Source organism: Liolophura sinensis, chromosome 2 (genome assembly GCF_032854445.1).
Source record: "Liolophura sinensis isolate JHLJ2023 chromosome 2, CUHK_Ljap_v2, whole genome shotgun sequence".
NCBI classification, from domain to species: Eukaryota; Metazoa; Mollusca; class Polyplacophora; order Chitonida; family Chitonidae; genus Liolophura; species Liolophura sinensis.
Genome location: NC_088296.1, coordinates 2,292,084 through 2,319,541, shown reverse-complemented (window position 1 = coordinate 2,319,541; position 27,458 = coordinate 2,292,084). Strand labels below are relative to the sequence as shown.

Genomic DNA, 27,458 nt, shown 5'->3' with positions numbered 1-27,458 from the left:
TAGTGTTCCTTCCCTCTTCAATTCGAGGGCAAATCAGGGACACAATTGTCCGAATTGCGCATGTGTAGCTTATAATTCTCTGTTTCAATTGTTCTCGGTTGTAAGAGTTCGATTGTGTGGTATTGCATGAACTTGGCTTCCACCAATACGACGTATGTATATGTTCCATGTGGGAGAGGAAGCCATTATCTCGCCAACGGTCGGTGGTTTACTCGGGGTATAACCCAGTTTTTGTCACCCATTAAACACAGGAGTTGTGAAACATCCATCACTTAAACAGCAATAGAATAAATCGTATCAATTAAAACATGCTGGATATGCTGGGTGAATTATGGATACATGTACTTAATACAGTCGAAGAGAAAAATACAAGATGTAAAATACAAAAGACTACGGATTTTTCTGGAGAGTAAAACTGGAGAGCGTGCTTGAGTGCTTGGGGTCTAACGCCGTATTTACAATTTTTTTGTCACGCGAAGACAAAGGAGTCCTTAAGGTGTAAATAATTTGTCTCCTGTTACAGTAAATCTAGAGCAGCGACGACAGTGTGATAGATAGAAAATGGTGACACATATCGGGTGAAACACGGCCTTTTGTCAATTGACCTCTGTTATGGCTCTAAGGGTTTACTCTAGCTCTTCACGTAAATATCTAATGCGTAACAACCCCTCTACTCCTTGTTACCAGGGCTTAGGCAGAGAAGTACATGCATGAACGTACACCAACAACCAGTTGCAGTAGGTTTGGGTAAGGGTTTACTTCAAGAGGTTCGCTGGGTAAATATACACTTATCTGTACTTAGCGACGACCGGTAGTTTTCTTGCATCTTTTCCTGGGTTTATCTTCCTTCTTTTGACCATGTAACATTTCCGTGTACGGTGCAAATGCCCATAATGATAAATGAATACATACATTGATATAATTAATGAGAGCTGATGACCGTTCTCGCCTGTCGTACACTCCTTTCAACTGGCCGCATGATGCAAATATATATTGAATGGTACAGACATTTAAAAAAAGACAAAATTAGGACAATATAAGTGAGACTGAAGCAAAACTGCCTTACTAACCCGGGCGTCGATTTACTGTCGGGATTATGAAATGTGGCAGGTCATGGGTGGATTTTTTTCAGTGTAAACTCATTAAGTTTAACGGTTTCGTGTAAGTGAAGTAGACTTAAGCAAAGTGTTATTTTGTGTGTGCATGTGTGTGTGCGTATGTGTGTGTGTGTGTGTGTGTGTGTGTGTGTGTGTGTGTGTGTGTGCCTGTGTGCGTGTGTGTGCCTGTGTGCGTGTGTGTGCGCCTGTGTGTGTGTGTGCGCCTGTGTGTGTGCGTATGTGTGTGTGTGTGTGTGTATGTGTGCCTGTGTGTGTGTGTGTGCCTGTGTGTGTGTGTGTGTGCGCCTCTGTGTGTGTGTGTGTGTGTGTGTGTGCCTGTGTGCCTGTGTGTGCCTGTGTGTGTGTGTGCGCGCGCGTGTGTGTGTGTGTGTGTGTGTGTGTGTGTGTGTGTGTGTGTGTGTGTGTGTGTGTGTGTGTGTGTGTGTGTGTGTGTGTGTGTGTTGATGTTTTCTTTAGGTTATGGGGATAAAATAGATACAAGAATCCGAGAAAATGCTATAATGCCTTCCAAGTCGTGCTAGTTTTTGTTTAGCAACGCACAGTGGGGTAAGGCAGCTCAAGGAAGCAAACGATGGCGTTGTCTCTACATTTGTTACTAAGGAAGCCACTTCGTTCGCTGAAAATGTTATGTATGTGCCACCCGGCCCACAAGGTCTTTCCGGATAACGCTTTTCTCGGGCGAGCGACAGAACCGGAAATCTCTGCTGATACTACGAGAAAACTTCACCGCATCTATTCGCCACTTCTTACTGATAAACCATTTTCTTCGATCTCTGATTGTAACAACGGTATCCACAAGCCCCTGAACTTTGACTATGGCACGTTTCTTGGACGTCGTTGAGCTTTATGATGTTATAAAAGATCTGTATAGTATTTTGCGGCTATTTCTAAAACAGCCTAGCAACGCCTTGGGGAAGGGAATGCCTTTTTTACAATACTAATCCAAACGCCATTTGTGACTTTCTGGCATTTCCGATGAGTTTGCCAAAGCTTCTTACAGATAAATAATCACGGATATATTTGGTACATACATCAGACATGTATAAATAAACGTGGAATTCCAAAGGAGCTTGACGCATTATCACACTCATATAATATGTACGTTAAGCCGAGATATCCTCTTTCCACCCTTGTTCCTTAACCATGACACGCTGTAGGAATTAGGCCTTTTAATAAAGAAATTCTAGTTGTTCTGTCATGTACATGACCTGATTCCAGTACGATATTGTACTGGGAAAAAACTGAAAGAAATAAAAGCCGAAAAGACGAAGAGCCTCTATGCTCAGGCGTTTAGAACGCCAGCACGACGCAATGACCTAGAAGCCGTCGCTGTGAGCTCATGCTGACTGCGTCCTCTCCCACCGTACGTGCGAAGGTCAGCAGCAGCCTGTGGACTGTCGTGGGTTTCGCCCGAGCACTGTCCGGTTTCCTTCTACCATATTGCTGGCCGCCGTCGTATAAGTATCATATATAAGTCATGAACACTGTAGATGTAAATGGTCCTTGACGTCATACTGACCGTTGATATAAATAAGAGACAAAATATATGGCGGAAAACAATTTTTCAGACGTATAGTCTTGGTAAATGTACTACATGTTCTACAGGACAAAACTGTAGCTTGCTAAATGGTGGTAAGATTGCTATGTGGGAAAACATATAACAGTGTAACTTGAAAACCAACAACCGAAATCATTGCGCTGTTTTGCAACGATATGGATAACCTAGAGACAGTGAGGTGATAAACCATGAATTTGCGTTCATTACGCTGTACCTTTACATGTTTACGCGCAAAAGTATTATTCAGTCTTGCATTCTTACTCTTTAATCTTTATTTATATCTCTATTTGAAGGTAAAAGAGGCCAGGATCATCATCGCCAATATGTTCGAGTCTACAGCACGTGGGGTTTTCTGTAAGGTACGTCTGTCTCAGAAGAAACAGTAATGAGGAAGAAACTTTCATTAGTCTGTCGGTTATTTCCAGACACCTGTTCTATATGTGTGTGTTTGCATATCGAAATGAGCCTCATTGTTGCAGAAACAAGCCTTGCGCCGTGACCCTTTTATTTAGTGCACGGAAAGAAGTTTTTGTTAAATGCGTGTACACAAGGCATGTATTTACTGAAATGTTTTACGTTTGTTATCCACTAATAGGGTAGTATTGATCCACATCCATTTAACATATTCTGATTGTCAGTCTTATGTGTGCAAGTTTGTTAATCAAACATGTATCATAAAACGAACATATTCAAAAGCACCGGACACGGAGTAAAGCCAGGGTACTGAAGACAATGTCTTCAAATGAATTGCAAATGGTCACAGTTATTTCCTGCATTCACATGAACAGTTAGAGTTTTATTCTAGCTGTTCATGTAAATGCCTGCTTTACCTAATTCTGCTTAAGCCATGTTGCTTGAGGGCATGCATTTTGCTAAAACCCAAACTAAGGGAAACTGACAAGTGGCGGCATTTGCCCTGTTACGTGTGACCATTTGCCAGCTGTCACACTGTCGTCGCTGCTCTGTTACGTGTGACCATTTGCCAGCTGTCACATTGTCGTCGCTGCTCTGTTACGCTTGACCATTTGCCAGCTGTCACATTGTCGTCGGTGCTCTATTGTTTCCCTCTGTGCTGCTACACCACTGAGTTGTATCAGTAGTAACAACACCCCAACCACCATAACTTAAGAGTAATTAGGTAAATTATGCGAAATGATCTTAATTACAATATAATAGAAGTCACTGGTCTGGAATTGTTAAAAATGCTGTGTTGTCATAACATTATACATGTGTATATAAGCACAATAAAAAACACTAGTCTTTTAGGCTGCGATTGGAAGCTGTTCAGGGCACATGGTTAAGAATGCCTGCTTTCCGTGGACGTGATCGCCCAACATCCCCGACTAAATAAGCTAGTGCCACACTCAGACTGTTAAGCATGCAATTCTGTTTCATTTATTTGTGATTTAGTAAAGCTTTTGGCATCCTAAATTTTTACAAGGGCTTTTCGATTAATTTGTTTGATTGGTATTTTATGCAGTACTCAAGAATATTTCACTTATACGACGGCGGCCATCATTACAGAGGAAGAAAACCGGGCAGAGCCCTGGGGAAACCCACGACTTTCCCACCTGCGGCTGGAGAGGAAGCCAGAATGAGTTTGGCTTGAACTCCCAGCGACCGCATTGGTGAAATGCTCCTGAGTCATTACGTTGCGCCACCGCGCTAACTATCTGAGCCAGGCAATTCTAAGCCATTAAGTTACGATGCTCGAAGGATACCACTTGGCTTATACGAACACATTATGGCTTAACGCCACATCGCCTTCCAACAAGATGTCCTATGTCAGAACTGGGAAAGGCCCAGGGCGATAAAACTCGTAATTGTAAAAGTGAAGTATTCTTTAGTTTGGCGTTAATCAACAACCAAACGATTAAATTCAGGCTAATACGGGTAGCTAAAACCCTGTAAGCTAACACCGCTAAGCTAATACGGACAAGCTATTACGGGTTAGAGATCTGAAATCAGTGGTAAATAATGTTCCATCATGTTGTATGTGTAGTAAATACTGTATTATTTTGTTTGTAATTTGAAAATTATCTATTTTCTGTATTTCATTTTTTTCTCTCTTTTTTTTTGACGTAGGCACGGGGTTTAGGTATGACAGGCCCTGGGTATATCTGGATAATTCCTGGATGGTTCAGCGACGAATGGTATCTCGAGGACGATACCACGTGCTCTCCGACGGAAATGACCGAAGCTGTCTCCGGTTATATCTCCATGGAGACGCAAGCTGTAGACGCAAGTGCTAAAGTTACAAACAGCGGACGGGTATGCTTTGATCAAATTGTTCCCTTTGTCACACTGTAAATAAATAACCAATAAAAGTCGCATTACATCATTCGCAAAATGTCCTCTTAAATAAATAAGCCCTTCTCCAAAATTACAGATAAGACGGGCATGAAATTAAAGTACACTGAAATTATTCCCACTCGTCTTAGTCGGAAAGGAGAGTACTTCAATTCTGAAAACAACTTTAGAGACTATCTTGTAGCTTTGAATCATTTTTTTTAGTTTTGTTTCTTTGATTCAAAACGTTTGTTTTTTTGTTGTTTTTTTTTTGTTTTTTTTCAAAAATGAACAGAACCGTAGGTATACCTTTGTTAATTTGGCCTAACTGTGGTGGTAACGTAAACTTTAAAATAAACAACAATATAATCATCAATTCCGTTTGGTTTTCTTCCACCCATAAAACTGTCCACCATCAGATAGGAGGAACATTGTTGCGTATGTGACTCTGGATAATGCTTGACAAATTAAATGGTATTAGGGTCTAAATCAAATCGTACCGAGTCACAGAAACCGAAATGTAACAGAATGAAATTATGTAGCTTCATTCCACATTTTCAAAAAAAAAACCTAAACAAAGATGGCTGCTGTATGTTTGGGAATTTAAATTTGAGCAGTCCTAATTTATGACAGATTTTTGTATATTTTACCATTTTTCTTGATTAATAACATAATTTACATTGCGCAGAATTTTAAAATTCTATTCCCGTAATGATTCTCAGCGGTCATAATTTACAGTTTCACAGCTTTTTACGGACTTTTGGCGGCACCGTCTTGACCAGAATCATTTGCATTTTTCATAAAATTGAATTTTCTTGCTACGTCCTATTTCATATCAGCAGGTTTGACTCGTTCTTTTACCGCAGACGCCCGCTGGGTTTCTTGCCGACTACCAAACGGCGGTGGCTAGCACGAGCTACACTGCACACGACTTGGCTCCGTTTGCCTACGACTCCGTGTACACGATCGCCCTGGCTCTCAACGCCTCTATAAACCCTTTAGGACAGATCGGGGCACGACTGGAGGATTTTGAATACACCAGGTCCGATATTGCTCACGTCTTCTTCACCGCTGTCAACAACTCCAACTTCGCAGGAATTACGGTAATGATGCCTTTTTTCCTGGACACTGATAGAGAGCGCGTTAACCAATGGCATTTGCAAATGGTTAAATTTGACAGATTACACCTCTCGGGGCACTGGTGCCAACAAGTCGGCGGTAGTGTCGTATGTATAAAAACTGGCCGGAGACCACTTGCCTTTTACCAATCTAACAGATTTCAAACCTGTGAGATCTTTGCAGTAAGGTCGGGGGTTTCTCGACCGGCACAACCTGCAGATGGTCGTGGATTTCGCCCAGGCTCTGTCTCCCACCACAATGGTGGTGGGCGCCATATAAGTGAAATATTCTTGAGTACAGCGTAAAACACAAATCAAATAAATTTAAATTTCGTGTCTGGGTAGATCCGGTGGTGCTTGGATAATTCCATTGCTGCCTGGAAAATAGAATTGGTGTCTAAATATATAGGAATGTAATCTTGGTAGCACGTTATACCTAGACAATAATACTCGATGATTAACCGAAACTATAAGGTAGCTGGATTTTTGCAATTGTTTGTACCTGTTTCAGGGACCAATTCGGTTTGACATCAACGGAAAAAGACTCGGATACACCAAAATCGAGCAGCTGCAAGGTATGTGCGTAGATTAACCAAAGCTATTGCTTTTAAAGACCCGTCAGAAATAGTGGATCAATTTTCGATATTTTATTTCTAGCTCCAGAGTAGAACATGTGGGTCAAAACAGACATTCGTATACCAGCCGTCAACCAATAAGGACAATAATCGAAAGGTCAATTCCAAGAACGACGCATAACACAAAGCACCAAGGAATAAGGAAATTATATAAAGTACAAAAATAGGACGAAATAATGTAAATAGAAGCAGTGAACAGTTTTCAACGATGTTGGAAAGACGCAAGGTGTGTTCTAGGTGACTGAGTGAAATTAGTATTCAAATCGTATACCATGCCAGAGTATCAGTCGTCGGTAACAAAAAATGTATCTCAGTTGCACTTTGATTGCAATTGTTCACATGTCCAACGTAAAGATCTAATTCAATACGTATACGATGAATGTACAGCCCTTAAACACGGGCTAATCGGAATCAGACACGATCATGAAGTAGAGCACAAAGATTCTGTTATGTATTGGTGTTTCGTGTCAACTCCGTATTTGACAAATCTCTTCACTTCGGTGCTTGAATTGGGGCCACTCTTGACATAATACGACCGTCAACACTAAGCTTGACAACATTGTCTGCTACTTATTTTGAGAGCCGTAGGCGTATGTTCACGTTCCAAAATTCTTGATGCGACCATTGTGTATTAATGAAGTTGCCTGGTCTGAAAAGCGTTACATAAAACCTATGCAACTTTTTCTTGATTTACATTAAAAACTATTAACATTTTAAAATTAAAATATTCACTTTTAAGTTTCACTGCGTTTTGAATATGGGTGTGTGATGAATCTAATGACAATTCACTCTACACATTGCCCAGTAGTAGTGCAGGTACAAAGCATGTTGTTAATTTTATGTAAAACCGCGCCGAGAAAACAGCGTGGAATTGGCGCATTTGAAGCATTTACCTGTAAATGGGGGGTCACAATAAAACTCTTAGGTAAACTGACAGGAGGCTGTACTTCACCGGCTACGTATGACCATTTGCCAACTGTCACATTGTCGCCACTGCTTATGGTTTACTTTGTATGCTACAGTTCTTTAAACAGAGGTTTTTGGAAATTATGAACTAATTGCACTGAGCTTTGTATGCCGGTTCACAGGTTTATACGCCCTCGTTAATTAGGCTTTCTCTTGTGGAAGCGCATTCTTTTAATGTTACCATCAGTGGTAATGGCAAAGGCTGAATGGTACATGTATGTCTAGATCAGCATGCCATTTGTTTTGGAATAAATATGACGTCACCCGAGACAGTGGGCTCTTGCCGTCGAAACTGTGCTTATCCAGTTTACCATTATGAACTAGAAAAAGGTGTTCTAACTTCATTTTGTTTGCAAGGATATGGACTTTCAACATATCGATGTGTAGAACTTGGGTTGTTACGTGTCTGTCACTGCGTGTTGCACCGGCTATGGCTGATTTTGCACAGCTAAATATAGACGACTCCTTAAAGTAGAAAGACTATAGCCTTATTTAACTTTACGCCTGAGGTGGTTTAGTTACACGTTAAGATGACTTGGGATTTTTCGAATTTCAATCACTCAACCGTTTATTTGGTTGTCAGAGTGAACAAATATACTGGAGTACATGTATTTCGGTACAACTCTGAATGAATGAACGCATAAATGTCTTGCTTTTCTCACATTGCAGATGGCGTGGAAGTCCCCATAGCTACGTTCGACGATTCTCTTCTGAGTTTTGTGAAGCTGAACGAGTCCGCTTTTATCTGGTCGACTGAGAATGGAGGTAAAATATGAGGAATCTTCGTCAGATGGAGAAATCTTAAAAATTACTCGAAGCTCAGATGAAAGATTGCGAAATGCTAGTTGTCGATGTGGTTTTCTATATTTCTTTTTTGATTTTTCTTTAAAGAGAAAAAGATATATGAAAAAAAATATTTGTATAGTGTGTACTGTGACCCCCTCTTGGTACATATTGTTTTTGTGTAATAATCTTATCAATGAGGATGTAAAACATGTTTAATAAATTTATTTGCTCAAGAATTTGCTCTTTTCAGCGAACAAATGCCACAGTGTTCGGCCTGAATTTTGATCATTTTTATATCTTAATGTATTCACAAATATTATCATAGTTCAGAACAACCAATTCACATTCAAGTACATTGATTAGACACGCATTATATGCTTACTTGAAGCATTATTAAGCAAAGCGAATATATGCCAAATTGTGGTTTCCAATATATCACCATACAAAATGTTTTACAAATAAACTTTGCCTTTGAAAGAAAAAAATCTAAAAAAAATATTAAAAACATTTTTACAAATGCGATTTCACTTTCTTTCATCTGATTTTGGCATGATTTTTATGTTTTAAGAAGTAATTGTTCATCGTCACTTGACGATTTGTGGAAAAGTGCACCTGGTCCATCGCGTTCGTGTGTGTGTGAGATTCAAACCTCGGTATACAGGAGAACTTACCTCTTCTACGCTGAACCTGTCCGATGGCCCCGCCCTATGCACTCCTATGTCCTATGTGTATTCGAAACTACGACGGGACTAGACTGCCGTTATACTCTAGTCGTTTGTGCCGGCTCAGTCCAGATTTGTTTGACTATCAGCAACGGGGGCGATTCCTTATGAGTGTTGAGATATCACGTCTTAAGCTCTCGTGCATACAGAGCTTTTGACTTTATCATGGATGATCAGGGTTTGGTGCTCAGCATGCGAGAAGTGAATTCAGAGCAGGTCGTTGTGGTGTCAGTGTGATGTGAATAAGTGGGGCATCGTGTCTGGTGTCTTCAGCATAGGGTTCTAGTGAGGCAGATCAAAATAATTACCGGTATATCGGTATTGTCATAGATATGGCAGAAATAATAAGGTACGTTAAACTACTGGCAAAAACAACAAACAATCATTAATGTGCTAAATTTCGTAGTGCTCTTCGTTTATCTAATCGCACAATCGACAAATCCTCATAAATTACTCAGTATGGAGTTAATCTCCATATTGTTCTCGGTTTTTCCGTTACTAGAACCGCCGCCAGATGGCCCTCTGATGGTAGAGGAATGGCGGACCGTCTCACTTCCGCTCGTGATCACCATGACGGTGTTAGCTGTGGCTGGGGTACTATTCGTCATCTTCCTGCTCGTAATAAACATCATGTACAGAGACAGACGGTACGTTTATAGTTTGTTTATTTATTTTTTTGTTTGCTTTGTGTTTTACGCCGTATTCAAGAATATTTCACTTATACGACGGCAGCCAGCATTATGGTGGGAGGAAACCGGACAAATCTCGGGGGAAAACCAGGACCATCCTCAGATTGCTGCCAGACCGGTACGTTTGTTGATTTCTTTATGTATTTACATAATTCTTTATTTATTACCTTCCCCAGGGAGCTTTGCTTTTACGTCTGTCTATCAGCTGTTTTACGAAAAAAGAAATTATAAAGATATTTAGAATGATAATTCAGTATGCTGACCTTGGGCCGATCCAACACCTTTTTACGGTGTTCTGGATCAGGGTTTTATATAAAAATCCTTTGCCATTTCTAGATCGGACATAAAATTCATGAATTTCTCTTACGTTGTAATAATACCTACAGGAATATTGTGCCTTTGTTTGTACATTTACATTTGGGGGAAGCTTGGCTCTTTGTGTGCCATCTAGTTTAAAATCAAATAGACAAAGTTTGGATCAGAACGTAGTGCCATGATTATAAAATGCAAAGTTAGCGATAGTAAGTTTACCGAGTCTCTTTTCTATACCAGTTGCCGAAAATTGTATTTTGGATTAAATGGGAAAAGCGCATGCGAATGTATATTTTGTTTTTAAGACTTGTACTCAGACTCACACATTACCTCTATGTAAAACTGTGTAGCCAGAGTGGAGAGGCAACAGTGTCCGTAGAATGTATTTCATTTATTACTCGATAGTTTTGAGCACAAATTGAAACAACCAAGTGGACTGCAACCTAGCTGTGAGGGAACAAATACTAGTAAACCCGTTTTAGTATAAAAGTCCATGAAAGTATGCAATCACGGACAGATTATTTCAATTACAGAAGTAAACTAATGTAAAAACTTGAATAGAGTACATGTACTTTACATACAAATTACTGGTGTTCTCTCTATTGATAAAAAAACTAAGGAAATCCAGCAGACTGTATTATTACTGACATCTTCATACACTGTGCAAGTTATGAATTGACGAGAATCCACACAAACAATGTACTTCAAGTTACCCAGTTCCCAGCTATAAACTAATAAGTTATTTTATCACACTTACAACATAACTTAGCACACCACATTACACATTCTCTATAACGACATTTAACGTATGTGATTACAAATTCAATTGGTTTTACATGTAGCAACATTTACATTTAAACATGTTTGAATTCCTACAAAATATGACAGTGTGAAAAGCACGGGTACCTTATGGTCTAGAAGAGTCTGGAGATCGGATTGAAGCAATTTCTTATCACAACGACTCGTCATTCTCCGGACATACAGTTTCTATCCCTATCATATGTTAAATTTACATTGCTACTGGTTTAGGAAACACAATCCAAATGTAAAACAACATTTTATGCTGTTACCGAACTTTAACAAACTTTGATTAAAACTAATTATCTCCGCAACGAACGAGGTTCACAGGGAACACACGGTCTAAGGAATATAACTGTACAAGGTAAAACAACAAGAAAAAAGGAACAGAGTTATCTCCCCCTTATAACTGTAAAGTATACTCTGGTTGGGTTGATCTTTTGCTTAAAAGGAAAGGGCAAACGACTATCCCATATAAAGGTCAAAAAGCGCACAGTTTAGTCTTGTGATGTTGCACAGTAGAGATCACTGATCAACTTAAGATAAAAAGCGCGCACTGATAAACCCAGACGTGCAGCCATGCATCTTAACGATGTTCACAAGAGACGAGTGACGAGACAGAGTGTTTTAGGTTACTTTAAAGTGAATGACAGCACCTGACTAATGTTTATGCCCACTGAAAGACTACCATTCAGTGTATCTGAAAACAGGCGTTAAATATTTTTTTTTTAATATTGTTTTCAACCCAGTAAAAGTTTAGTGCAACTTCGTCTTGAAACAGTTTTGGGGCCTCTCCATTATCAACAGCAAGGTGACATCACCTTTACTCTAGCTCTCTAACACCGAAGTTACTTTTCATATTATGTCAAAGAAGTAGCCGAAGGCAAATAAAAATTGTGCACTTCGGCGATGAAGGTCCAAGTGATAAACAGCTTTCTCGGAAATTGGACAAACTGGAAGGATATTTCTTTCATTAATTGAACTGTTGATACAGTAACCGTCTCATATCATTTACGGTTTACTTAGCCCGCAGGCGCACGGCCGGTATATTCCTGGATCAAGTCGTAGCTTCCGGGGGAGGGGGGAAAGGGGAGGGTTAATGCTGGTGATTTTGACCTATTAAATATTTACAGAATTACAATAGGATTGTTGTACAACTAGATTCATGCTCAACACTGATCCAAGTGGCAATAAAGCTAAAGCACCACTGCGGCTGATGTAGACATTCGACTTTGGCTGAATTTTATGCTTCCGTTTTGAGGTAGTAAGACGAGAGCTGTGCTGACCTGGTTATCGCTGCCGAAAGCACTTTGGCTTAAACACGACGTTTCAATAATTTTGCTGTATATTGTAAAATAAACCGGAAAAAAATCATCCCTTGTATGCAAGAAGGACAAACGAGCAAAATTTAAATTCCTCAACTCCGATAAACTTTGAGAAAAAAAAATTATATCGTAGGATTTAATTAATTTTAAGCATTGTCCGCCGAGATGCCATCTTTTGATTCCCATCAACCTTCGTTATCTCTGAATGAAGTTTTAACTGACAGGTATTTGGTATTTGGAAATTGATGACAAAACGGTAAAATGAACGCCAAAATTGTATATGTATAATTTGAACGACATGTCTAAGCCAGCTCTACTGGAGAGATGAATGCGGTTTGGGCCGATACAGTATTCTGGTATGTGACATAATTTGTGAAACCGTCGTTGAATATTACACGGCTTGTAAATCAACTGATTTTACATCTGTGGTGGTTCGTAAATGATACAGACCTGTCCCACATCACTGTGTGAAATGGCCCCTCGGCTATTTGTAAGTAAGTCGTTGTTAACGATCTCAAAATGATGTCTTATGCAAGAGTTCTGTGTTATCATATGTCACTTCATGGCATGAATGGGTAAAGGCTACGTCACAGCTTAGGACGCGCAATCTGATCGCAAGGTGTTTGATTGGATAAAATCTTCAATATGTCTGCCTCGATCCGCACTAGCCATTTGTGCAGTATTGACATTTTGTTGGGTTTTGTTCGGCGAAACCTCATGAAAATAATAAAGTATAATACTTTTTAGAAAGCTTGAGAATCCTTCTTTCGACTGAAATGTGTTTTAGCCAGGTGCTGTCTTGTCCTATAACCGATGTATATCGTGACCGCTTAAGAATTCCAGATCATACGTTCATTTATGGCGTTCCAAAGCTTGTCAGAATCAAATGTCCTTGGCCTTTTTAGCCAGTCTACATCCTTCTTCTAGGGTTATATTATTTGTTGTCTCCTCTGTTAAAACTGGTGCCGATTCACCTCTATGGGTCACATTTTCCGTTTGTCGGTATTCCCACGTGCTAGACTACATCAGGTATATGCGACATTTGTTACTGAAAAATATCGCCATATGAGTGAAAATGAAAAAAAAGTTCAACATATACATGTTATAATTTACTTCTGTAGACTTTTTGTGCCATTAAAATGACTAATAAATATGAATAAAAGTAGGTCACAATTAACAACGATTACAACATTCACTGTTCATGGAGCATGCAACGTACCGACTGTTATGTCATTCCAAGTACCGAAAGTTTGTTTGTTTTTTTGGCGGTATTGCAGATTTATTTTGATTTTCAATACCAATGTGCTTGAAGTCCAAATGCCATAATTAAGTTACAGATTGATAATGAACACCAAATGCTCTTGATACAAATCCCCAATAAAACTACTTGAGCTGCATTGTACACCTGATGTTATTCTCTAAAACGAAATGATGAGCCCTTCGACTACGTGGTAAGAATTTGTGTTTTGATACTTCTCTGTGTGTTTTCCGTGTTCAAATAATGTCATACATGTACTCAGATTTAAAAACAATTATTTTCATCGTGTTAGTTGAAGCATCGAGGATGAAAATCAAAGCCAGAATCAAGCCAGTACTTTACTAAATCGGGCCTTTTCTCCGAAGTGGACCGCTTTACCTTTGTGAATAGAGCATGACGTTACATCCTAAGGCCAGTAACACAGTGGCATTGTTATCAATAAACCCTGGATGGCGATAGTCATTAAAAATTCAATTTATTTGATTGGTGTTTTACGCCGTAATGAGAAATATTTTCACTCATTTTTTTTTATATTCATACCCACGCTTGAATAAAAATGAATGTCTGTACTTTCAAAATAATGATTTATTGGGTCTAAGATGAAAAGTATGTGATAAAATATGCAAGTCTGTACCTTCAGTATCACTAATATCTGTGGTTAGCAAAAACATAAGTGCTAGTACTTCCGTATCAGTAAGGCCATGGGTTGATAAAATATCCCAAACTGTGTGTTGATTACAATGTATGACGTAGCTATGAAGTCTAAGATTTGACAAAGACTGCAATCTGTTTACTTTCAGTATCATGAAGTTATCAGCCCAAACCTGAACTACCTTATATGCGTCGGCTGTTTCTTCATGTACGACTACGTCATTTTCCTGGGTCTGGATTCCACGCTGCTCAAACTGGATGAGAAGCCATCAGCGTTCTTTTCTGTGACCTGTTTGGTGAGTTTGGAAAGGTATATTTGGGGGTTAAGGACCAGGAAGGGGAAGATCAACTGGAATGGAGAGAGCGGAACAGCACCTTTGGCCTGATACACTCTTTGTTGAAATAAGTAGTCGAAATGATGAGAGCTGGGTTTGAATCTGCGACCTAACTGGTCAGGGACCGACATTCTGTGGCGATAGCAAACAGAAAGCAATGGGCTCGATCGCATTTTCCTTGCTGTTTAACAAAGCCATTTTCACGCTTTAAAACAAACACATCATTTTCAACTGTGAAAGTAGGGTGCTTGGAAGTACATCTTTGCTTTACGCGCACAACCATACACGAACAGTGACGTAGTGAGGAAATTAAAGACATAACAGTTTAACCCGTGTATTCACATGCTTCAAAAGGACATTAAACAACGTCATTGTGCCGAATAGGTTTCCTGGACATTAAAACACACACCACCCACGTCCCTAGGGAAAAAATGAAAGAAAGCATGTTTAACTTTACACCTTAGCGACTCTGAAACGCTTAATTTAGTAATCTAGACGATTAGTTTAGCGTTTAATATTAAAACACTAAAATGTTTTTAAGGGTTTGGGTGTATTTTCGTTTGTCCTCCATCATTATGATGCAGTGAGGCAGCACGACGGGTATTTGAGCTTTCGTAGCCGCTTTAAATAAACTCACACCAGTGTAAAATGGCAGAAAAAGACTAACGTTTAAAGCTGAGTTATACAAACTGTATCTGGTTAACCTAAGAGAATATCTAGGTATTGTATCCAGGTGTTTTTTTTCTGTACAGGTAAAACAGTGGCTGCTACCCATATCATTTTCCCTCACCTTTGGGGCTACATTTGCCAAAGCCTGGAGAATACACAGAATATTTTCCAATTCAAAGATGAAGAAACGAGTAAGTACATGTTTAAGTCTTTCAAAGTGAAATGATTTTGGGTGATTAAGTCTGAATAAAGAACGCTCGTTTGAACGTTGTGAGAGTTTGAGAGAATGCATACATTTAAGGCAAAAGAAATGTAAAAAAAAATTAAAGTGTGTATAAAGTAACAATGTATTTCTATTGATAAAAAAATCATTTATAAGTAAACGTATACATAATTGTGGCGAATAGTGATTTTTTTTTAGGACATTCGAAAAGGAAGGTCACTCTCGTTACACCTACAAAAGTACCTCAGTGTTTGCTTGTAGCGAGCACTGCATGTAAAAGTTCAAGTGTACGCATTAAGGTGCGCCTCATAACAACGTGTATATTTGCATATTCTTTTTTAATTGATAGGCCTACCGTTGCATGTCTTTTTCCAGGAGCACAGCAGAAAAAAAAAACGACTTACGCCTTTCAAAGTTTGTGAAACTGGAATCGTTATTAGTAAGGAAACTGATCAAAACCCCCCAAAACTTACAAATGTATGTTTCTGTTCTTTGTCAGTGGTACAGTTTTGTTTAAAAAGTAATGTTGTTTTATCATACTGTGAAAAGAAAGAAATCAAACATGGTAAGATTATCGCCCCTCATGTAAGGCGAAATGATCAATGTAATGTGACTTAGTGCGGCGACGTGTCTGGTGTCTTGGAACGCGTTCCAGTGAGGCATTACAGTAAATATGTCAACATGAATTCCGGTTTGCTGCAAGCAGGCACCTTGGTGGTATCGACGAAATAATGCAGAAAGCGTCGTTAAACCTCACACAAACAAACAAACTTCTGATAGGATGAGTATTGAGAATGATCAAAATGTAATGTTCGCTCGCCAACATTCTTATTTTTTAAAATCATCATTTATCTTTTTTATCACAGACAATCCGAGACTCCCAGCTTATGATTATAGTCATGGTGCTACTCTTTATCGACGCCATTTTATTGGTCACGTGGGACGTAATAGACAGGCCAATTGGCTCCAACATCAGTCTACCACAGGAGGTGAGCTTAAGCAATCAGAAAGCAGGGTACAATGTTTCTATGCTTTTTTGCAAGAAGACTAATGTCTTTATTTTGTTGGCTAAGTTATCAGCACACGTGCGTCTTATGTGAACAGGCCCAACCACAGAAGACAGTTACAGGTCTAATTTAAAATACATCTATGCAAAACCTCAAATAAGTATGTATATGACATGTTGCTTGTTAGGGCACCTAATACAGGAAACTTCTTTGCAATACAGAAGGACTATTTTCACCTCCATAGACAAAAGAGTTTCGATCTCAAAACTTTCCTTTTTAGCCTGTAACAAATCTGACAATTACACGAAGCAACGACTTGAATGCGACCGCCTCGCCATAGCCCAACAACCTCACATTCGCAACAATTGTTGCATTCCCTCAAACTCCATGTTCTCTTCCACTGCGGTCAATATAAAACGAAAATGGCTCAGTTGGTTAGCGTGCTAGTGCTGCGTAATTATCTAGAAGCCTCTCACCAATGCTGTGGCCGTGAGTTCAAGTCAAGCTCATGTTGGCTTCCTTTCCGACTGTAAGTGGGAAGGTACAAGCAACCTTTTGCTGGTTTCCCCCGGTCTCCTCCCAGTATTATGCTGGCCGTGAAATATCCTTGAGTAAGGCGTAAAACAACAATCAAATAAATTAAACGAAAAGCCCTTGTAAAAATTTAGGATGCCAAAAGTTTTACTCATAAACCAGTGATATTTTTCGCAGCTAAAATAACATTTATAAAGGTGGTATGCTTTACTGAGGAATATAATTTCTCTTCGTAGTCCAAAGACCGTGACGTCGTCATCCTTCCCCACATAGAACACTGTTATTGTCGGCAAGAAAACATCTGGATCGGGGTGTTTTCGGCTACAAGGGTTTACTACTGCTGTACGGAGCTTTCTTGGCGTGGGAGAATCGTGTGGTAAAGATAGACGTGCTAAGCGATGCCCGAAATATTGGCATCACCATCTACAGCACTGTAGTACTATGCTGTGTTGTGGCTCCAGTCGCCGTCGTGTTCAACGAGGAGTTAGACTTTGCTTACGCCAGTTTGGCCGGCAGTATTAACTTTGCTACCACTGTGATGTTAGCATTGTGTTTTATACCAAAGGTAAATCCCGGTGATTATATTTTACTTCTGCCAGTCGATTTGTGTTGTACACGGTGAATTTGAACTACACAAGAAATTCTTTTTTATATTGTGCATATAGATACATTATTTTACATATAGCTTTTTTAAAAAATATATTTATTGGATAAGTTTAACGGTATTAATGCAAATCTATACAGATGTTATACAGCATTCTACCAATGAAAGCTCAGCGCTATTTACTTCAGCGAACAGCATATCGTACAATTACCCCAAAAAAGGGGGCAACTGTGTATCAGTTTAGCTTCGAAATAAATGTCTGCTAAAAACAGTGGCATATATTCACGGTACATCTCGTCAGACAAAATTTGTTTTAAGTACTACCACTGGACAGAAAGAATATTGTCCTCTGCATTTAACGACCTACAGTAGTCTAATGGTTAGAAACAAATATTTTAGCTTCGCCTATTTCATAGGCTACCCCTATTACATAACAATTTCCACCGCATACCGAGGAAGTCCTTGCGTAATTTTGCAGATCTGTGGGCAGTTTGACAATTGACCTGAGCCACAGAGGGACGATTTCCCATCTAGTTGCAAGAGATGTTATGTGACTGCTACGAGGTTTATGTTTGGGGGAATTCCTATTTTTTAAAGAAAACAACATCCCTTAAGCAGGAATCTGAAAAACGTCCTGACTTAAAGCCCCCACTGAATCTGGGCGAGCTGCATTTGGGAAGTTGTCAGTGGTCAGTGAGCTTCATAAGGTGGGCAGCAGTCAATCGTCAGCCAGCTGCATGAGGTGGGCAGCAGTCAATGGTCAGCCAGATGAATGGGGTTGGCAACAGTCAATGATCAACCAGCTGCATGAGGTGTGCAGCAGTCAACCGTCAGCCTAATGCATGAGGTTGGCAGCAGTCAATCGTCAGCGAGCTGAATGAGGTGCGCAGCAGTCAATCGTCAGGCAGTTGCATGAGGTTGGCAGCAGTCAATGGTCAGCCAGCTGCATGAGGTGTGCAGCAGTCAACTGTCAGCCAGCTGCATGAGGTTGGCAGCAGTCAATAGTTAGCGAACTGCATGAGGTGTGCAGCAGTCAATGGTCAGCGAGCTGCATGAGGTGGGCAGCAGTTAATGGTCAGCGAGTTGCAAGAGGTGTGCAGCAGTCAATCATTAATGAGCTGCATGAGGTGGGCAGCAGTCAATAGTCAGCAAGTTGCATCAGGTGGGCAACGGTTAATGGTCAGCAAGGTGCATAAGGTGCGCAGCAGTCAATCGGCAGCAAGTTGCATAAGGTGGGCAGCAGTCAATCGTCAGCCAGTTGCATGAGGTTGGCAGCAGTCAATGGTCAGCCAGCTGCATGAGGTTGGCAGCAGTCAACTGTCAGCCAGCTGCATGAGGTTGGCAGCAGTCAATAGTTAGCGAACTGCATGAGGTGGGCAGCAGTCAGTGGTCAGCGAGCTGCATGAGGTGGGCAGCAGTCAATGGTCAGCGAGTTGCAAGAGGTGTGCAGCAGTCAATCATTAATGAGCTGCATGAGGTGGGCAGCAGTCAATAGTCAGCAAGTTGCATCAGGTGGGCAACGGTTAATGGTCAGCAAGTTGCATAAGGTGCGCAGCAGTCAATCGTCAACGAGCTGCATGAGGTGGGCAGCAGCCAATGGTTAGTGAGCTGCATGAGCTGGGCAGCATTCAAGGGTCAGCGAGCTGCATGAGGTGTGCAGCAGTCACTGGTCAGCAAGCTGCAGGAGGTGTGCAGCAGTCAATGGTCAGCCAGATGCATGAGGTTGGCAGCAATCAGTGGTCAGCCAGCAGCATTAGGTAGGCAGCAGTCAATCGTCAGCGAGCTGCATACGGTGTGCAGCAGTCAATCGTCAATGAGCTGCATCAGGTGGGCAGCAGTCAATCGTCAGCCAGCAGCATGAGGTAGGCAGCAGTCAATCGTCAGAGAGCTGCATACGGTGTGCAGCAGTCAATCGTCAGTCAGCAGCATGAGGTGGGCAGCAGGCAATCGTCAGCAAGCTGCAAGAGGTGGGCAACAGTTAATGATTAGCCAGCAGCATAAGGTGTGCAGCAGTCAATGGTCAGCCAGTTGCATGAGGTGTGCAGCGATCAATTGTCAGTGAGCTGCATGAGGTGGGCAGCAGCCAAAGGTCAGCAAGTTGCATGAGGTGGGCAGCAGTCAACCGTCAGCCAAATGCATGCGGTTGGCAACAGTAAATCGTCAGCGAGCTGCATGAGGTGGGCAGCAGGCAATGATCAGCGAGCGGCATGAGGTGGGCAGCAGTCAATCGTTAACAAGCTACATGAGGTGGGCAGTAGGCAATGGTCAGCGATATGCATGAGGTGGGCAGCAGTCAATGGTCAGCGAGCTGCATGAGGTGGGCAGCCGTCAATCGTCAGCGAGCTGCAAGAGGTGGGCAGCAGTCAAGGGTCAATAAGCTGCATGAGGTGTGCAGGAGTCTATCTTTAGCGAGCTGCATGAGGTGGGCAGCAGGCAATGGGCAGTGAGCTCCATGAGATGGGCTGCAGTCAAACTTTAACGAGCTACATGAGGAGGGCAGCAGCCAAAGGTCAGGAAGTTGCTTGAGGTGGGCAGCATTCAATCGTCAGTGAGCTGCATGAGGTTTGCAGCTGCCAATAGTCAGCCAGCTGAACAAGGTGTGCAGCAGTGAATTGTCGGCGAGCTGCACGAGGTGTACAGCTGTCAATAGTCAGCCAGCTGAATGAGGTGTGCAGCTGTTAAAAGTCAGTCAGCTGAATGAGGTGTGCAGCAGTGAATTGTCGGCGAGCTGCACGAGGTGTACAGCTGTCAATAGTCAGCCAGCTGAATGAGGTGTGCAGCTGTTAAAAGTCAGCCAGCAGCATGAGGTGTGCAGCAGTCAATGGTCAGCGAGCTGCATGAGGTGTGCAGCAGTCAATGATCAGCGAGCTGCAAGAGGTGGGCAACAGTTAATTGTTAGCCAGCGGCATGAGGTGGGCAGCAGTCAATCGTCAGCCAGCTGCATGAGTTGGGCAGCAGTCAATGGTCAGACAGCTGCATGAGGTGGGCAGCGGTCAATGATCAGCGAGCTGCAAGAGGTGGGCAACAGTTAATTGTTAGCCAGCGGCATGAGGTGGGCAGCAGTCAATCGTCAGCCAGCTGCATGAGTTGGGCAGCAGTCAATGGTCAGACAGCTGCATGAGGTGGGCAGCAGGCAATGGTCAGCGAGCTGCATGAGGTGGGCAGCAGGCAATGGTCAGCGAGCTGCATGAGTTGGGCAGCAGTTAATTGTCAGCGAGCGGAAGGGGGTGGGCAGCAGTCAATGGTCAGTGAGCTCAATGAGCGGTGCAGCACTCAATCGTTAGCGAGCTGAATGAGGTGTGCAGCAGTATATCATTAGGGAGCTGCATGAGGTGTGCAGCAGTCAATGGTCAGCGAGCTTCATGAGGTGGGCAGCAGTCAATAGTTAGCGAGCTGCATGAGGTGTGCAGCAGTCAATGGTCATCGAGCTGCATGAGGTGTGAAGCAGTCAGTGGTCAGCCAGCAGCATGAGGTGGGCAGCAGTCATTGTTCAGCCAGCAGCATGAGGTTGACAGCAGTCAGTGGTCAGCGAGCTGCATGAGGTTTGCAGCAGTTAATCGTCAGGCAGCTGCATGAGGTGGGTAGCGGTTAATCATCAGCGAGCTGCATGAGGTGTGCAGCAGTCAATGGTCAGCGAGCTGCATGTGGTGTTCAGTAGTAAATCGTCAGTGAGCTGCATGAGGTGTGCAGCAGCCAATCGTCAGTGAGCTGCATGAGGTGTGCAGCAGTCAGTTGTCAATGAGCTGAGTGAGGTGTGCAGCAGTTAATCATTAGCGAGCTGCATGGATTCCTGTACTGCCAGGTTTATATGTATGTCACCAGACACTAGGTTCATGTCATTTTGACCTGTAAAAATTTATTTGTTTGCTAGTTTCACATTATTTTCACACAAATGCTTGACTATCTTCCACAGTTTCACCTTACTCTCTCGCTAATTGTTTCCTCTACTTGCTAGGTCCGTGATAAGTTCACCTCAATGGTTTCCTTTTCGTCAGTTTTACAATGGTTTCACTTAATGAGCTTTATATTTGTTTTAAGTTCACTTTGTTTTAACTCCATGAATAATTTCTTCTCTTAGGTACGTTTATGTTTTCATATTTTTGCTAGTTCTCATTATTAACACTCTGGTGGTTTCCCATTTCTGCGAGTATCACATTGTTTACACTCATATGGCTTCCACATTTACACTCCAATGGGTTACTATTTTTGCGACTTTCACATTGTTTACACTATTATGGCTTCCTATTTTTGCGACTTTCACATATTTTACACTCTAATGGGTTACTATTTTTGCGACTTTCACATTGTTTACACTATTATGGCTTCCTATTTTTGCGACTTTCACATATTTTACACTCTAATGGGTTACTATTTTTGCGACTTTTACATTGTTTACACTATTATGGCTTCCTATTTTTGCAACTTTCACATATTTTACACTCTAAAGGGTTACTATTTTTGCGAGTTTCACATTGTTTACACTATTATGGCTTCCTATTTTTGCGACTTTCACATATTTTACACTCTAATGGGTTACCATTTTTGTGACTTTCACATTGTTTACACTCTTATGGCTTCCTATTTTTGCGACTTTCACATTTTTTACACTCTAATGGGTTCCTGTTTTTGCGACTTTCACATCATTTACACTTATGGCTTCCTATTTTTACGACTTTCACATTATTTACACTCTAATGGGTTACTATTTTGCGACTTTCACATCATTTACACTCTTATGGCTTCCTATTTTTGCGACTTTTGCATTTTTTGCACTCTAATGGGTTACTATTTTTGCGACTTTCACATTGTTTGCATTTTTATGGCTTCCTATTTTTGCGACTTTCACATATTTTACACTCTAATGGGTTACTATTTTTGCGACTTTCACATTGTTTACACTATTATGGCTTCCTATTTTTGCGACTTTCACATTTTTTACACTCTAATGGGTTACTGTTTTTGCCACTTTCACATCATTTACACTCTAATGGTTACTATTTTGCGACTTTCACATCATTTACACTCTTATGGCTTCCTATTTTTGCGACTTTTGCATTTTTTGCACTCTAATGGGTTACTATTTTTGCGACTTTCACATTGTTTGCATTTTTATGGCTTCCTATTTTTGCGACTTTTACAAATTTTACACTCTAATGGGTTACTATTTTTGATACTTTCACATTGTTTACACTTTTATGGCTTCCTATTTTTGCGACTTTCACATTTTTTACACTCTAATGGGTTACTGTTTTTGCCACTTTCACATCATTTACACTCTTATGGCTTCCCATTTTTGCGACCTTTACATTATTTACATTTTCACGATTCCGTTTCTTGCCAGGTTCACATTATTTTCACGAACTCAGTATCAACAGAAAATATCATCGTGGCTAACATGATGACGATGTCACAGCGACAGGGGGAGATGAATACAGAAGACAGGCTGATATCAGAGCTAAAGCAAAAGATAAAAGAGGTGGGTTAACAAAATATACTTGTATTGCGTCGAATCAGACCACGCGAGATCGGCTGCAACGTCAAAGTATTGAATTCCAGTTTTGTCCATCCGTAAGTTTAACTGTCGCTGTGTAAATGAATATGGCGGCGTTAGGCACCAATAATCATAGGTAAATGATTACTAAATATAGATGTACGGCTGCTGATGGGAATGAATAATTAGGTGGCTCTAAATACATGAAGCAGTTTTAACTTCTCTCAAGGACAAGTGGTGTTTTGAGGGCTACAAACTGAAAGCTGTGCAGTGCTCGCCCTTCTAGTTATTTTGTCCTGAACAGGGGCACAGTTTCCCGGTGTACAACATGTTGTTATAAGTACGATATAAAACATATTCTAGTCGACTGTTTAAGCCGATATCCGACTAAGATTCTTCACAGCCACGAACTATATATTTTAGTTATTTGATAGCTGTAATTGAATACTGAAAAGATGTTTTAAACATATTACAATCCTATATTTAAACTATATTTAGTATGGTTTTCAACTTTTACCCGACTTGAAATTTTTTTTTTTTTGCGTTTCGTTTTCTTTTTGTTCCAATTTTCGACGTTGTCCACCTCGTCGAAAGCCATAACAGCTTTTTGGTCTTAATATATTCCCGCTACAATAGTGCTAAAGTACTGGCAATGTGGCGTTAAGCCATAACTGTTCATTCATTGTCAACACTACAACTCCTCAGTACCCTGCAGCCAAGGTCCATCGCACATGCCCATGACTAGAATACTCGACCACTGTGCACCGTTTTGAATAACGATGGTTTTTTTAACGCCTTTGTCAGTATTCCGGGCATTCCATGACGATTTCTACTTTGTAAATAACACAAAGCTTTTGTAAAGGTCAGGTGGGCTCAGGTAGTTAAGGAGCTGTCCCATGCAACTATCAGACCATTGAAAACATGCGGTTGTGTGTTCAAATCCAGTCCCGCGGCAAATAGTGATTGTTTACCATGGAATCTATCATTTCCTTATTACATTACTTGATCACCGTCATATACGTGTAATTTGTAATGTGAATAAAGTTGCAGTGATAAGCAGATACGTATATATCATAGGAAGAGAGACTTCCGTTTGGGTATTTCAATAATTAAAACATCGACTGATTAATTCATTCTTTGACCCAATTTTATTCATCATCAATTTGAAACAAATGCTCATTTTCAAGGCAGAGCGATGAGTAAAAGCCGGACTAAATTTATTAAGACTTGTTCGCTCCGAAAATGTGTATATACGTAAAATATTTAGTACAAATGATCAAGTTTCTGCATCATAAGATATAGCTTTTATTTTCAAAGTGAAGAAAAGCATTTTGACCCCTACACCTGTCTTATTCTTATGGTGTGTATTTTCACCTTTCAGCTCGAGACGGAAAATATCAGGTTAAAACAAAGTGGAAAAATATACAGTCCGAAGGCAAACACTGAGCGTCGATTTAAAAACGACAACGGATGTTCATTGGTTAAATACAGCAACAACAAAGGGACACAACTTGCGATTGAGTCAGCAGTAGATGAAAACACAGTTATGTCGCCTGCGGAAGTAAACGGGCAAGGCTCGAGTAGCCAATCAGAAAAACCTGACAGCACCACGTGATGAAAAAGCGTACTTTGCATATTTCATCGCTTTTGTTTTTATTTTTTCTTTGTGGTTTTGTTTTTAATTGTGTGTGTTTTGTTATTGACATATCTTTTGCACGTTAGTGTAAACTTTTGTTACTCGTAATGTATAGGCCAGAATATTATGTGCAATAAAAGTATTTATGCTTGGGGTTTCACTCTGTACTCAACACATTTTTCAGTCATATGACGAAGATAAGACTTTATTTGTGTCTTCCTATGACAAGGCGAGTCCATGCTGCTAATGTGCTGCCACAACTGAAGTTTATGTCGAAGACACAAGTAACACAAGTAAATTACGTTCTTTGTATGTCTTAAATTTCCTTTTTTTGGCAAACTCGTGAAATACATTTTAATGTATGAAACTGATATCAAATTTTCGCTGAAGACAAAGATCGTACGCTGGCTGTATGAGTGAATCACTGAATGAATAGACTGATCAATGCATGTTGTCTCAATGCATTTTCAATTTGCACACCAGGGGCTTGTTTCTAACCGGATTGCCCATACTAAACCACTGACCATTGTCAAGTAACTGACGAACTCAGTGAAATACTAGACGTGCGGCTTCTCAGCGCAGAGCGAGATCATTGATTGCACAACAGGAAAGAAAGGATATAAGTAACCTTCATGTAACACCAGTACGTGGGAAGGTCTGTCAGCAACCTGCAGATGGTCGTGGGTTTACACTGGGCTCTGCCCCATTTCCTACCACCATGATACTAGCCGCCGTCGTATAAGTGAAATATTTATGAGTACGGCGTACAAACACTAATGAAATAAATTAATAAATCATGTAACACTAAGTAAACAGCCCTGTAATCGCTGTTGGAAATTTGTACACACCACTCGAGAGCAACACTTGAGACATCTGTAAGGGTATAATGTGAAGGTTTAGTTTGCGGATCTATTGCAGTGAGAACAATGCTAAAACGAACCAGGCGAAAGAATGAAAGATGTATCTTAAAAGCGAATGAACGTGATGCGATTTGTATTCTTTATGGAAGCCGGATTAGGCCATCATGGTTTCAAATTTGACAAATTTGACATGCTACAATCTCATGAAACAGTGGATGTCTTATTTTCTTGCGACTGGTCCAATTCAACGGATAGAATCGACAATCCGCCCAGTGATCGCGGGATATGCGATAGTACATGTATCAAAGAGCATGTATGCGCAGTGAAATATGTATAACTTGCAAGGCGATTGACTGACAGTATATATATATACATATCTATATATATCTATATATATATATATATATATATATATATATATATATATATATATATATATATATATATATATATGTATATATACATATATATATATATATATATATATATATATATATATATATATATATATATATATATATATATATATATATATTGACAAGCTTGTCAATGCCCATCAATGCTCACATGAGAAATTTTCTCTTGAGTTAGTGAGTGAGTGCTTGACCTTTAACAGCGTACTTAACATTTTTTCACTCATATAACGACGAAGGAGTTCTCAGTGTGCATGTAATGTGCCTCCTTGTTGCAGGACGGATTTCCACCGCAATTTTATCTAGTGCTGCTTCACTGAGATGGCTCACCGAAGACAAGTAAGACGCCCCGCCCGAGCCATTATACCGATACTGTTAAACCAGTCGTTGCACTATCACCTTCATGCTGAACGCCAAGCGTAAAGTTCCTCTTTTAAGGTGTTAGGCGTGACTCAACCCAGGGTTGACTCTGGATCTTCCGCCTCATGAGGCGGGTGCTCTACCACCTGTGCTAACGGGGCCGGTCGCCTCTGGCGTGAAACCAATGTCGCGATAAACTGCTACTCACTAGGTACAATTTGCGATGCTTCTACTTATTGTTTGTCGCCAAGTTAGAGACACGTGTCAACAAACTTTGACGAAGCTGAGTGAACTTTCGTGGAAAACATTACGTAAGGGGTGTAAAACACGTGCAGGGATACTAAAAGGATGTGCTTTGTACAAGTATGCTATTGACATTTCTTCAGGAGGTGCGCATGTCTTTAAGTCTTCAATAAACGGCGTACATCCGCATAGATAAACCCAATAAAGCAGCGTTGCCGAAAAAGGAGCAATGAGTAATGCGCACTGGTACTCTCATCATTTGTAATACAATCTTGATGTAAAAAACAAAATGCAATGTTTCATGTATTTTTGCCTCCAATTATGATAATTTCGCTTAAAAGATTCCTTTCGTTGCGTCTCATTTGAAAACCGTAATTAACATTGCACCAATGTGAAGTTTAATAGAGGAAATCTCCGGCGGAAGTCCATGATCTTGACATTACAAAAGCATTTGTCTTGTTTATAATATTGTGAAATTATTCATTCACATATAATGTTCAAAGACCGTCAACCCTTGTTTCGTGTTAGATCTATAACATACTACTTTGTGCCACATTCGGTATATAACACTGCTAAGGTATTAACTTAGCTGAAACCGATCGTGGCATCGGGTCATAGACGTGTGTGTGTGTGTGTGCGAGCGACTCAAATGAGCACTTTACCCGTATGCATTTCTGTCATAAAACAGTACCCTTATCATCGGCACCTGTGACCCAATCCGTACGGTTGGCTTAGTTTACTTGAGTCACGTCTTAAACCATTATGTATGTAGGACTTTGTAGTCAAAATTTTCATCAGTGCCTTCAGTTCATCCACTATATTTTTTCGTTTGTTTACAGATATTGCTTGACTAATTTG

General features: G+C 40.6%; 1 protein-coding gene and 1 pseudogene across 1 annotated transcript in view; both read left to right on the top strand.

The window, feature by feature from the left end:
* LOC135462997 (gamma-aminobutyric acid type B receptor subunit 1-like) overlaps nucleotides 1-24,835 on the top strand; it is a 54,423-nt gene extending 29,588 nt beyond the window's left edge. Inside the window, exons 6-17 of the mRNA XM_064740319.1 lie at nucleotides 2,970-3,035; nucleotides 4,762-4,947; nucleotides 5,832-6,068; nucleotides 6,595-6,658; nucleotides 8,354-8,449; nucleotides 9,695-9,839; nucleotides 14,375-14,521; nucleotides 15,313-15,420; nucleotides 16,319-16,441; nucleotides 17,230-17,558; nucleotides 22,939-23,073; nucleotides 24,470-24,835. Coding sequence (XP_064596389.1) covers nucleotides 2,970-3,035; nucleotides 4,762-4,947; nucleotides 5,832-6,068; nucleotides 6,595-6,658; nucleotides 8,354-8,449; nucleotides 9,695-9,839; nucleotides 14,375-14,402 — 822 coding nt within the window. The 3' untranslated portion in view covers nucleotides 14,403-14,521; nucleotides 15,313-15,420; nucleotides 16,319-16,441; ... (1 more) ...; nucleotides 22,939-23,073; nucleotides 24,470-24,835. The remainder of the gene's footprint in view (nucleotides 1-2,969; nucleotides 3,036-4,761; nucleotides 4,948-5,831; nucleotides 6,069-6,594; nucleotides 6,659-8,353; nucleotides 8,450-9,694; nucleotides 9,840-14,374; nucleotides 14,522-15,312; nucleotides 15,421-16,318; nucleotides 16,442-17,229; nucleotides 17,559-22,938; nucleotides 23,074-24,469) is intronic.
* The window catches only part of LOC135462995 (inter-alpha-trypsin inhibitor heavy chain H4-like), a 32,324-nt pseudogene continuing 19,297 nt past the window's right edge, over nucleotides 14,432-27,458 (top strand).